The 14,294-nt window shown below is 39.4% G+C and overlaps 1 protein-coding gene across 1 annotated transcript; it reads left to right on the top strand.

Annotated features, from left to right (window-relative positions):
• On the top strand, positions 10,678-14,212 carry LOC18789608 (phosphatidylinositol 4-kinase gamma 7). Its single transcript, XM_007226892.2, has 2 exons — positions 10,678-11,013; positions 11,606-14,212. Exon 2 carries the CDS (start codon positions 11,896-11,898, stop codon positions 13,816-13,818), a length of 1,923 nt encoding a protein of 640 aa, XP_007226954.1. The 5' UTR covers positions 10,678-11,013; positions 11,606-11,895; the 3' UTR covers positions 13,819-14,212.

Below are 14,294 nucleotides of genomic sequence, written 5' to 3' on the forward strand. Positions count from 1 at the left end.
GATACTCCATTGATACGGTCCCGATACATCAATGGGTAACTTTGACGGCAACTAAAAGATAAGAGGAAGAAGGAGGAAGGAGGAAGAAGGAAGAATGAAGAAGAAGATAACTTACTTGCGCTTGCAGCTGCTGCAAATCTGCAGTTGCAGATAGTTGCTGTGCGAAGAAGAGGCGGCTAACTAGTGAAGAAGATGATGTTGGGTGCCCTAATTACAATACTCACCGTTTTAGTTGCACGTTTGTTAAAAAAATTGTTTTATACCTTTTTAATTCTGATGCATTCATTTGGGCCGAGCCCAAGAACTGAAACAAGTCATATATGGCCTAGAAAAACATAAGGAACCAGAAAAAAAAGCCCAAAATGCTAATTTTACATATATATATATATATATAATTTTACATATATATGTTTATATTTTTATAATTTTTATATTTATATTATTTTAATCGCCGTATCGGTGCCGTACCCGTATCCTATTTTTTAAAAATTTACCGTATCGGCGTATCGTATCGTATCGTATCGCCGTATCCGTATCCGTATCGGTGCAACACAGGTTGTAGCCTTTCTATATGTTCTTTTGTACCTCTGTTGTTTGCTTGGCGTTGGCAGACTCATCTGTCGTGTCGCGTGTAATAAAAAAATAAATCAAGGTTCTGTTCTTCAATCAATATATCGATTGGATTTTCCTGCTTATGATCCTTGTGTTTCTACCCTTCTTCACTGCTTTTTTATGGGCACTTTTTCTTTGTAAAATCCTGTGTTTTTTTCAGACTGTACCCCCATTTTAGATTTCTAGAAATGAAAATATTGTCAAGTTACTTGTCATGCACTGCAACAATATGCAAATTACCAGTAAGCCTTCTCCCCTTTGGGATATTATTGTTTTTGGGCCTCCTCTGTGGGCCGAACCTACTGTTCCTTTGGGTTGATAACAAAAATTCGGTAAGGGAGTGGACCCAAAACATCATATTTTACAAACTCAAAATGGATAAAAATCTTAGGATTCGCCCCTCTTGCAAAGGGAAGTGGGTGGACTCAAATCATGGTCCCAAACCAAATAAAGGATTTTTTATTTATTTAATTTATACAAAAATGGTCCATAAACTTATGCTCTAGTTCCATTTTAATTCTCAAAATTAATTTTTTTCATCTCCAATAAAAGTTCTTGAACCTAAATGGTTCAGTATGCCCGAATTTCATTTTAGTTCTCTAATTAATTTTTTCATCTCAAATAAACAGTTTTTTACCGAAATAGTCCTTGGGCCGTATGATTTTTCAATTTGATAAGTGTGAGCTTGTTTTTGCCCTCTGCTCTCAACCATCAAAACTTTCCCTTTTCTAAACCAATTTTCATATTAAACAAAAAAAAAAACTCAGTTGAATGGAATATTGTGATATCAAATTCTATGCAAGCCATATCAGTCTAATAAGATTACAAAAGTAGAGATGGATACCATATACCATGGTAGTAGCATGTGTATACAAATTCAAACTCACATATAATATACCCCAAGACAAGTCTTGAAGATTGGATGAAGCATCCTCGTGTGCATGAAGGTTCGTTCACGTGCAATGTATATGATAACAGAGACAGGACCACCCAACAGGCTCTAAAAGACCGGACTCTGAACATAAAAAAACAAAGGAGGAAAAAAAAAAAGAAGCCCAAGTTGTCTGACTGTGTGTCTGTCTCTCTGACCCATAAAGCCAAATAAATCCATGTGCACTCCCCTTCACCGCCCACCGGAAAACTGCCCTCGTAGACGGTGATACTGCTGAACCACTCAGATGACGCCACTTGCCGGGGGATAAAACTGGAGAATATGGGCAGTACGACGTGGCAGGATGCTATTGACTGGGATTTGTCTGTTGTATTTGTTTAGGGTATACACAGATACCGTTAATCCAATCCAATGTATGGGGTCGCTGGCTAACCGGTGTGGCTCACGTTATGGCTTATTTATGGGTTTTCATTTTCATTATCAAGGGGATGGAGAAAATTTGGCCCAATGAATGTGGCAGAAAAATACATGCTCCAAAAAACTACAGGCGTGACAGGGTATCAGAAAATTTTCAGCATTCAAAGCTTCTGAATCCAAACTTAAATGAATAGATTTACAAAGTTTTTTCAACGGTGAATTACATCCAAACTTATTACATTAATTATTGAAATAACTTCGTATGGATAGTTACATTAATTATTTGAACAATTTCATATTTGACACATCACTTAAACATCTAAACATATGATGATATTAACCACGTTAAGAGTCGTCATTCTTCACCAACTAATTATTTGTTAAGTGATATACTATTTTATTTATAATGTTAGAAGACGTTTTAAGCTCAGGTAAAATTTTCATTATTTATATTTTGAAAGATAATGATTGGTCAAGCGTATATATGGGATTATGAATACTTTCTAGCACATTGAAAAGCTTTATAACTAAATTTATATTATTACAAAAAATCTGGGTACCTTACCTTGTGATTATGGTTGAAGGACGCATCAAATGTTAGTAGAAAGCGCGATGCCGGATAATATCACAACTTGTATTTTTTTAAAAATTATGGATTTAAAAAATAAAAAAATAAAAAAACAGGTGGTGGTAGGATAATATCGACAGGTCGGATATTATAGTAATCATTAGGTTCATAGTCACCATCACGTGTAGAGTGCAGTCTTTGGGGGATTTGGCTGAGGCCGAGAGGAATTTTGTAACCATTCAAAAGCAAGATGAGTCATCTCTTTCACTTTAGTCTCTGCAAGTTTTAGATGAAACGGAACTACTATCAATTAGTTTAGTGGTATTTGTCTCTACTTAATTGATCCAGAGATTCAAATACAACTCAAGTAAATAACGACGATGACAATATATATATACAATGAATTTAACATCTAATTGTGACTAACTTCATTGTTATATTATAACTTTATCGCAAATATATTAAATCATCGTAAAAATATCTTGTAATCATCGTATCTCTCACTCTTTATTCCCTTTATTAATACAGTCATAATTTTGTACAGGGCCAGGCCGGCCCCATTGCTTAATATTAATTTATTCTCCTTAATAATAATGTAGACCTGCCCTACCTAGGTCAAGTGTCTCATTGCTTGATTTTAATGTTGCTCTAATATCACCGTCGTTGGTCCAAGTGGACTGAAAACGTAATTTCCACTTTTAAAAATAAAAAATTTCAAAATATTTGTCCTTATCCAGTTACGAAGATGATAAAAAAAATCTTTGATATACCATCTGACTAAGGTGATATCTAAGAAATAGTCTTCTATCAAGAAATATATAAAATATAAGAAAATATCTAATATAAGGATCCAAATTATAAAAATAAAAAATTCTATATGACATGAACTTTAAAAACACATGCAAAGTCTATTTACAACATAACAAAAAGACTTCGAAATTCTTATAAATTACAAAACTGCCTTCGATCTCTTAAAACAAACTCAACTCCAAAACACTCAATAGAACATCAAAGTAATTTAATAATCAAAATTAAATTTAAAATGGCCAGCTGTCATTTTTTTAGATTTATTTATAGAAATTAAATAGTGTAGAATTTATATATTTCATTAGTGATAAGAAAGAGTGTATCTATATATATAAAGCAAAAGGCAGAGAATGGTGAAACATTCAAAATACCAGAAAATGCCCTTTGTTAATTCAAACATTAAGAATTGAAATTATTAATTAAATGAGGATAATATGATAAATTCATATTTTTTAATATTAAAAAAATTAAAATTAAAAACAAAATAAGATAATAGGTCCTACTTTTATGGAACATAACTACCCTGTTATCTTTTCTTAATTCTAAAAATAAAATAAAAAAGAAAAAGAAAACCAATTGGCACATGCGTGAGCATGTGTCAAGGGGCTAGTAACTAAATATCTCTAAAATTTATTGATCAGTTACTTGATTTAATGATCCTTCAAATCTAGATATTTATTTATTAAATAAATGCAATATATAAATTACAAGATCATTATTCAATGTTTTCTTCTTCTTCTTTTTTTTTTTTTCGTAAATCAGTATTTTCATCTCTTCCATTACAATTTCTACACTTCCTACTCTATCACTTTATATCTTAAACCAGCCATTAAACTTCATACACTTTTTTTGTTATATATAAATTGAAATAAAAATCAAATTTAATAATCCAATCGTATACTTTCTTTTTATAGAAGAGGCGTAAAAGTATTATATTATGGTCTATCCACATTATGTTTTTAGCAAATTTCGACCCTTCATATAAAACTATATATTAATTATCGGGATATATAACTTACTGGCTATTAGTAGTAGTAACTTCGCATCTATCTTCTAAGCAATACGTAACACATTTTTTTCTTCATTAAAGGAAGAAAAGTAGTGATGACAATTTTCCCCGCGAGTAAAGGTTTTCTCAAGGATTTGACCCTAATGGGTTGGGTATGAATAATAAAAAATGGGTATGAGGATAGATATGGGGAATTTTTTGGATATGGTGTTCGAGAAGGGACGGGAATGATATTTTAATCCCTGATCCAAACCCTTCCCGTTTAAAATATATATATTATAGTATATATAGATATGATATTAAAGCGATTGTTTCGACAAAATTTTATGTTTTATATTATTATTTTATATATTTATTTATATAATTTATATGAATCTTAAGCCACATTACTTATATATTTCGTTAAGTTCTAGCCAATATGTAAACATTCTTATATTGTCTTATACGTATATATTATATTTAAGGACCCGCCCCGAATTTTCTCAAAATCCGAGACGAACCCTTTGGAATTCCTGACATCACCCCGATGTCAGGCCCACTTACTAAAAACCGAGACTTCCTGCCGAAATTTCGGCAGAGTCTCCCCTATAATTTGGACATTTCCCAAAATTTCAACCTGCATAAAAACGCATTTAATATTCCCAACTGGCAGCATGCACAATATAATTTCATGCAATTCACACAAATGGCCTTTGGCCTTTCAATAATTCCTATCCAACTACCAAACCATTCAAATACCAAATATGACTAACATTTAGTCTGCGGCTGCACCTAATAACCTTAGGCTGCCTACGTACCCTCCTTGAGGGATCAAGCCACACGTAGTTCTTCCCTAAAACTCAATTCCACACTTGGGCGATACCTTATTTCATTTATCTGTATTTCACATATTCTCCCCATACGCCGGTACAACCAACGCCACGTATGTAGCCTGTCAACACGCCGGATAACCTACGCCACGTGCGACCATGCATATTCTCATCATATCTCCCCATACGCCGGTACAACCAACGCCACGTATGGGGCCTGTCTCAACGCCGGATAACCTACGCCACGTGAGACCTGCACATCATATCACATAACTCCCCATACGCCGGTACAACCAACGCCACGTATGGGGCCTGTCCCAACGCCGGATAACCTACGCCACGCGGGACCTCAACATCATATCGCAAATCTCCCCATACGCCGGTACAACCAACGCCACATATGGGGTCTGTCCCAACGCCGGATAACCTACGCCACGTGGGACCTACCTTTCACTTGGTGATACTTGTAGAAATTCCAAAGTCTGAGGAGGTACCTAGAATAGTGCGTATAGCACTCCAAACTGACATTCTAGACTCTGTTGTACCCTTGTACAACCACATAATTTATATAAATAATTTTAATATTGTGTAACCCTCCACAATCATCTAGCACCCGATAATCCCCCCTAGAAAGGTGAGATTACTCCGGGAGACTCACGGTCAACCAAGGGTCAAACTATTCTAACCCTGGTCAACCGGACCTGTAGAACCCACGACCTCCAATTTCCGATCCGAATGTCCCTATGGGTTCTACCAGGTACAGGACACTTGTCCTGCCAATTTGGTTCAGATCAGACGGTCGGATTTCTCACGATCGCATAATCTGATGGTTAATATAAAATATAAACTTTAAATTATTATTCGGAACATCCGGGGCTCCGATTCACGATCCGTGAAATCCTACACGATCCTAGAAATACCTAGATCAACATATATTAAATTTGGGACCATCCAACGGTCCCAACCTATCGAACCCGGATAACGCGCAATATGCGAATATCCGTTCGATAGTCAAACGACGTCCGAATTGAGATCCGCGAAATCCTACGCACTCGTGACAACCTAAGGATCTCATCGGAACACAGTGCTAGTTTTCTACAGTGCCCACGCGCCGCCGCACGCGCCGGCAGCGCGTGGGTGCCCAAAGCGATAACGCTTCGCCGAAAAATCTCAAAATCACGGCTCCAAATTCCTACCCCAGGTATAACACCCTATTTGGAGCCACTTTTGTTCTTGGACCTACCCCAAAAAGTGGCCGGAAATGGCCGATCACGGCGGCCGAAGTTTCGGCCGATTTTCAATTCGAAAATCGAGTGATCTAGAGATCGAATCGATCAAAACCCAACCAACAGGCAGCTAGAACAGCTCGAGAGGTTCAAGATCCATACCTGGGTCGACGGAAATGGTGGCCGGAGGAGGGAGATCGACGGCGTTGAAGTTTCGACGACCTCCCGGCGGTTTTCTGCATTTTTCGGCCAGCAACGGCCGCGTCGCCGGCGGGAAATGGTCGGGGAAGGAAGGGGACGTCGTCCCGGTCAGTTTGGTACCGACCCCGCCCACAGCCGTGGTCGGTGACCGGAGATACAAGGAGAGAAAGAGAGAGAGCCGACGGGAGAGAGAGAGAAGTCGCGGGAGAGAGAGAGAGAGAGAGAAAAAAAAACCAGATTTTTATAAAAAAATCCCTTTCGAAATATTTACGATTATGCCACTGGACTTCTTTTGACCATATCTCTCTCGTTACAACTCCGATTCGAGCCCACTACGTGTCTGTGAACTCGTCTCAGTACGACCTATCCAAAAATATAAGTCACGGTCCCAAACTCTCTCCGGTTAAAAATATGACTAAAATACCCTTAAATAATTAAATAATAAAATGAGGGTAAAATTTGGGGAAATTTGGGGTCGGGGTGTTATATTATATATATTCATTGTATTGCCCTAATCCTTTTTTTTCTTTTTTTTGTTTCAACAAAGTAGTTTAATATTGGTTTTTTTTTCCATAATGGGGCTGGTTGGGGGACCCATTCCCCAACGAAGGTGGGGATAGGGAATCCCTGATATGAATATTGTGGGTATGAATGCAGGGATGAGGGAAAAAAGCTTAACGGGGATGGGGATGGAAATTGCATACCCACCCCCGATTCGACCCATTGTCATCCCTAAAGAAAATATTGATTAGAAAGAAATTGACGTAAAAAAAATAATATTTATCGCGTTAACGGGGTTTAGCTCAATAAATAAGGGCATTGATGTAAAATCCCACATCAACCAAACGGAGAGGGGGTGATGTGCCTTATATGTGCACACCCGCATCCATCTAACACGAGGCCTTTTGGGAGCTCACTGGTTTCGGAGTTGAGTCGTAGGAACTCCGAAGTTAAGCGAGTTGGGGGCTAGAGCAATCCCAGGATGGGTGACCCACTGGGAAGTTGCTCGTGAGCTCCTAGAAACAAAACCGTGCGGGCAGAGAGTGAGGCCCAAAGCGGACAATATCATGCTACGGCGGAGTTGATCCCGGGGTGTGATAATTTGGTATCAGAGCCACTCTGCCGTGTGGTGCGAGTGTGCCGACGAGGACGTCGGGCCCTTTAGGGGGGGTGGATTGTAAGATCCCACATCAACCAAACGGAGAGGGGGTGATGTGCCTTATATGTGCACACCCGCATCCATCTAGCACGAGGCCTTTTGGGAGCTCACTGGCTTCGGAGTCGTAGGAACTCCGAAGTTAAGCGAGTTGGGGGCTAGAGCAATCCCAGGATTGGTGACCCACTGGGAAGTTGCTCATGAGCTCCTAGAAACAAAACCGTGCGGGCAGAGAGTGGGGCCCAAAAAGGACAATATCGTGCTACGGCGGAGTTGATCCCGTGCGGGCCAAGTACCCTTATCTCTTCCCTTGACAGGTACGTAAATTTCGAGGACGAAATTTTTTTTAAGGGGAGTGGATTGTAAGATCCCACATCAACCAAACGAAGAGGGGGTGATGTGCCTCATATGTGCACACCCGCATCCATCTAGCACGAGGCCTTTTGGGAGCTCGCTGGCTTCAGAGTCGTAGGAACTCCGAAGTTAAGCGAGTTGGGAGCTAGAGCAATCCCAGGATGGGTGACCCACTGGGAAGTTGCTCGTGAACTCCTAGAAACAAAACCGTGCGGGCAGAGAGTGGGGCCCAAAGCGGACAATATCGTACTACGACGAAGTTGATCCCGTGCGGGCCAAGTACCCTTATCTCTTCCCTTGACAGGTACGTAAATTTCGAGGACGAAATTTTTTTTAAGGGGAGTGGATTGTAAGATCCCACATCAACCAAACGAAGAGGGGGTGATGTGCCTTATATGTGCACACCTGCATCCATCTAGCACGAGGCCTTTTGGGAACTCACTGACTTCGGAGTCGTAGGAACTCCGAAGTTAAGCGAGTTGGGGGCTAGAGCAATCCCAGGATGGGTGACCCACTGGGAAGTTGCTCGTGAGCTCCCAGAAACAAAACCATGCGGGCAGAGAGGGGGGCCCAAAGCGGCCCAAAACCGTCCCGGGATGTGACAATTGACTTGCATATCAATTTTTTTAGTTTCGAATTCCTCCCATGTCACATTTGATAGTGTGTGTGAGAAACCTTCCACTTCAACAACAATTTAAGTTGTCAAAACTCCTCTAACCTCACCAAGGATTGTCAGGTTTTGCATATTTGCCAAATTGCAATTAAAGACAGCAATTTTGAATTGATTATGACTATAACCCAACGTACTAATTAAGATCAATATAATGCATGTGATGGAAAATTTGGTTGACAACGCTAACCATAATTGGAATTTGCACACTTGCATGGAAAGTTATTCTTCCTAAAAAGAATGATAACTATTGCTAATAATTTTTTATTTAAAGTAGGAATTGATCGATAGGGTTGTGGAATAATTCGTGTATATCTTCTCATTCAGCTCTTTTGAGTTTTCTTGTTTTGTTATAAGAAAATGTCATAAATATCATGTTAAATCTATATATATAAAGCAAAAGGCAAAGAATGGTGAAACATTCATAATACCATAAAATGCCCTTGGCTAATCCAAACATTAAGAATTAAAATTATTAATTAAATGAGGATAATATGGTAAATTTACACCTTTTCATATTAAAAAAATTAAAATTAAAAGAAAAATCAGATAATGAATCCTATTTTTATGGAACATAACTACCCATTATCTTTTTTAAATCTAAATTTAAAAAGCCTCTCGCAGGCGCGGAAGCGCGTACAGAGAGGCTAGTATTTAGAATAGAACACCGCTACATATAACTTGTGAGGAGTCATTCATCTTTAAAGACTAATTTATTTTTTTGGAAAAGATGCTTTATTAAAAAATAGAAGCATCATATGAGTATACAGTAAATATGATGAAACTGTCCGAAAATTAATGTGAGAGCCATGAATAATAGCGTAATCTTAAAAAAGATTTATAGCATGAATACGATATGCACATATGCAAAAGTAACTTATTCAAATTGCAGAAAGGAAAATTTGGAGATGTCATATGCAAAATGTTAAATTTGAATTTGATGGCGTATGTGGCATTTTGACACTTTGGAAAAAATTTAACTCTACCCAAAATGCCTAATATTATATTATTTTATTATATTTTTAAAATCAAATGAGGCCCATAAAATACATATAATATATTTAAAAAAAAGTGAAAGATAGTGAAATTCATGACTGAAAATATATTAAAATAATATTTGACATCAAATTTTTTGATATAATATTTTTTACATATCTTTTACAATCATAAATTTAAATACTACTTAAACTGTTAATTTTTATCATTTTATATTTATGTGGCAATTTGATATATTAGTTGGTGACAAAACCATGTATTTTTCTTTGAGATAGGTGCATGCATTTGCCATCATTTTTTATTTTTTATTTTCTATAATCTTAGTGACAAAACCTATCGCCTGCTTCATAACTTCCCTCAACGCCCAATCTGTAAATTTTCTGAGTCGTCTGACCACAAAGAATAAAAGGGAAAGAAATCTGTGAGTCACTTCAAACCGTACGATTTGCCCACTCCAAAAACAACAGTCGTACAGTCCTACTAGGCCCCACTAGTTTCTCCGATGATGCAGCAGAAGCGAAACTTTGTTACTATCTCCATTTCCCAGGGGTAGTGTCGATTTTTCACATGCACGGTCCAGGGTGAATTAAGTCAAAATACAACTGTTGTGTCATGTGTGGGCTCGAGATATTCGTCGATTAGATCGGCATAGGAAGTGTAACAACTAAATTTAATTACTTTAAAAATAAAAGAATGAAAAACGAAAAAAATAACTCCCGCGGCCAATTTGACGGTGACAAGTGCCATGTCATGGCCCAGTCCCTTATCTCCACGTCACCATCACCCATTACTCGCCAACACGATCGCGAAGACCAATTGCATCGCACGGTTCACGATTCCCCAGGAGTCTGCCGATCAAGCGGTCCAGATTTCGTGTTCTAGAGTCTTCGAATCAGATCAACAGAAGCGAGAGAGAGAGAGAGAGAGAGAGAGAGAGAGAGAGAGGGTGGTCATCTTCTAACCAGGGTTAGTTTCTTAACCCGACTTTACGCGCTGAGTTAAAGGACGGACCAAGGGGCCAGAGACTGCTCCGAGAGAGATACAGAGAAAGCAAGCACAAAGACACAGACTCAGAGAGCAAGAAGAAGTAGACGAAAAAAACTCGAGAGGGTTTTGTGAGTCAACTCGGACAACTCTCTCCCATAACAGCCTATTGCGTCTCGGTTCGTTGAGCCTTTGATTCTCAGTCGTATTTGAAAGGGGCTCGAGGGTTCTTTCGTCGTAGTTTTAACGGCCGTGTTCGTTTCGTCGTTTCGGAGCGTTTCGGTTGTTAACTCGTCCAGATCTTACATTCCGGTGAGTCGGTGCCTCCGATTAATCTCTTTCGTAGCTCAGCAATGTTCAGATTTTGTTCTTCATTGTCGGTTTCCGTTCATGCTTATCTTGTTATCGTCAATTTTATCTCTTATTGTTGATATGCTACTACTCATAGATCGAATTAGATGCATTTTAGGTTTCAGTGTTCTTGATTTTGGGGAAGACATGCAAGTTTGTTTATAGGAATTAGTTTCAGTTTCAGTGACTCGAATTTAAAGTGTGTTCCGTTTCCATACTGATTAGTTATTGAGGGGGTTTCGAAACGAAGTCGGTCAATAGTCTATGTGAATGATCGAAATTTCGAAGAATATTTCTTTCATCTGAAACTGCATAGTGCATTAATATCTATAATTTCTGCATTTGGTGCTATGCATTGTGGCAATAAATCAATGAATTAGTATATATATTGAATTTATTTACAGGTTATGGAATCCCTTGTTTTTATGTTATTATATTTCAAGTTCAATTAAGTGAATTGCTCTCTGTATTTGACCCACGCTTTGTTCTATAAGATCTTCTAATCCATGGAAAAGTAATTGATTTAATGTTCGACTGTTACATTTTGTTGCAGATTCTTTATTTTCTAGTAGCATGGCAGTGGGTTCTCACTGAATGTAGCATTGAGCTAGAGCATACCTTCTCGGTCCCCATTCATTTCTCATGGTTGTTTTGCTCTGAGAATCTTCGTGGGATTTGAAATTCCTTCTCTTCATGGATTAATGATCGTTTTGGAATTGATTTTTCTACCCTTTCTGTCTTCGGCCGCTTGGGAGCTTGGCAACTTTTGGGGAGGGGAGAAGCTCTCTTCTATTGCCACCTCTTTTGCTGGCCGCCCAAACTGTCACTTCCTCTCCTTGCTTAATGTCGCGTAAACTGGACAGCCCAGTGCAGACCCAGATGGCGGTGTCCTTGTTTAGCAACCCACTCAGTGCGGAGTATCATGGAAGCAAGAGAATGGAAGGGAAGCAGTCCACTGGCAGGAGGCGAGTTTTTGTGCAAACAGAAACTGGGTGTGTCTTCGGGATGGAATTAGATCGCAGTGATAATGTCCATACTGTGAAGAGAAGATTGCAAATTGCTCTCAATGTCCCAACCGATGAGAGCTCTCTGACATTTGGGGACCTAGTGTTGAAGAATGATCTTAGTGCAGTTCGGAATGATTCCCCTCTTCTTCTCACAAGGAACCTCATGCATAGAAGTTCATCGACTCCATGCCTCTCGCCCACTGGGAGGGATCTACAGCAAAGAGATCGGAGTGGCCCTATAGAGATACTAGGGAATTCAGATCAGTTCGCTAGAACAACGCAAGTTGTCAAGGACATGGTCAAGGCCATTAAGATGGGGGTTGATCCAATTCCTGTTCATAGTGGGCTTGGAGGTGCATACTATTTTAGGAACAGTAGAGGTGAGAGTGTTGCAATAGTGAAGCCAACTGATGAAGAACCTTTTGCGCCTAATAACCCAAAAGGCTTTGTTGGTAAGGCTCTTGGGCAACCAGGTTTGAAGCGTTCGGTACGGGTTGGGGAGACTGGTTTCAGAGAAGTCGCAGCTTTCCTGCTTGACAAAGATCACTTTGCAAATGTGCCTCCCACTGCCTTGGTGAAGATCACTCACTCAATCTTCAACATAAATGACGGGGTGAATGGGAACAAGACTCCCCAGAAGAAGCTGGTTAGCAAGATAGCATCTTGCCAGCAATTCATACAACACGATTTTGATGCAAGTGATCATGGGACCTCCAGCTTTCCAGTAGCTTCTGTGCATCATATAGGGATATTAGACATTAGGATTTTTAACACAGACAGGCATGCAGGGAATCTTTTAGTTAGGAAACTTGATGGTGTCGGGATGTTTGGTAAAGTGGAGCTCATTCCAATTGACCACGGCCTTTGTTTGCCAGAAACATTGGAGGACCCCTACTTTGAGTGGATTCATTGGCCTCAGGCTTCTATTCCATTTTCGGATGATGAGCTTGAGTACATAGAAAAACTTGATCCGAATGAGGATTGTGAAATGCTGCGAAGGGAGCTTCCCATGATTCGAGAGGCTTGTCTCAGGGTTTTGGTTCTCTGCACCATTTTCCTGAAGGAGTCTGCTGCATATGGTCTCTGTCTTGCTGAAATAGGTGAAATGATGAGTAGAGAATTTCGTAGCGGGGAGGAGGAACCCAGTGAACTTGAGGTAATTTGTATGGAGGCGAGGAGGATGCTAGCTGAGAGGGAGGCCTTGTCCCCCAAGGCTGATTTGGTGGGAGATCAGGAGTTCCTATTTGACATAGACTGTGAGGACACAGAGTTAGACTATCCTTTAAAGCTTGCAGCAGATGATTATGTGAGCAGGACACCCTTTCAATTTGGAAATGGCAGTGGGCATGGCCGCTCTCCTCTCTCTAAACTGGAAGAAAGCATTGAGGAGGAAGAGGACAGTGAAGTGGAAGAGCAAGAGGCATTAGCTAGTCTGCGATCCCCTGAAAGGGTCCCAAGCGTTTCAAAGCTTTCAATGTCGCTGAAGAATACAGTTTTGGGTGAGAAGAGCCACCTGAAATATACGGGAACAAGAGCAGAGAATGGATACATGGCGAATACATCATCTGGACACAGGAGTGCAAATGAGCAGCTTCCTGCAAGCATGAGCTTTGTGAAGCTGGCTGACATGAGTGAGGACGATTGGGCCTGGTTTCTAGAGAAGTTTCAAGATCTGATGTACCCGGCGTTTGCTAAACGCAAATTTATTACCCTAGGTCAGAGGCAGAGACAGAGGCTTGGCACGTCGTGCCAGTTTTGAGATTGAGGCAGCAATGTGTGGTGCGCTATGATAGTCAATAGACATGACTGAAGACGAACAATAAGATTAGGAGGTTCTGGGAGATGGATTTGGTCTGTGGTTTTCTCCCTGGGAGGTCTTGTAGTGATGAGTGACTGTAGGAGGAAGTGCTGTAAATATTCTTGGCATCAGCTGAGTGAGGTGCTGAGTAGAATTGGTTGTATTTCTTGTTTTACTTTTTGTTTTGATTTCTTTTGTTCCTTTTTTAAGTTTTCTGTTAATTTTTTTTTTCACTCGTTGTTGTGACTTGTTTGATAAATAATATGTAGAATGAAATCAAGAAAAGAAGATTATGTAAATAGTGAACTCTGTTTCTTCCCTTTGTTTCAATTTAGTACTTGTTTATTTGTTTCCATTTTATTGAGAAAGTTGGTGTTCCATTTGGTCTATAGCTGTAGCGTACGGTCCTTTCCGAGCCGGAAATTTGGAATGTGAAT

The sequence above is a fragment of the Prunus persica genome, chromosome G1 (assembly GCF_000346465.2).
Source record: "Prunus persica cultivar Lovell chromosome G1, Prunus_persica_NCBIv2, whole genome shotgun sequence".
Lineage (NCBI taxonomy): Eukaryota > Viridiplantae > Streptophyta > Magnoliopsida > Rosales > Rosaceae > Prunus > Prunus persica.

Bases quoted from the DNA above. Each gene is read 5' to 3' on its own strand.
- LOC18789608 (XM_007226892.2), top strand. From the start codon at position 11,896: ATGTCGCGTAAACTGGACAGCCCAGTGCAGACCCAGATGGCGGTGTCC.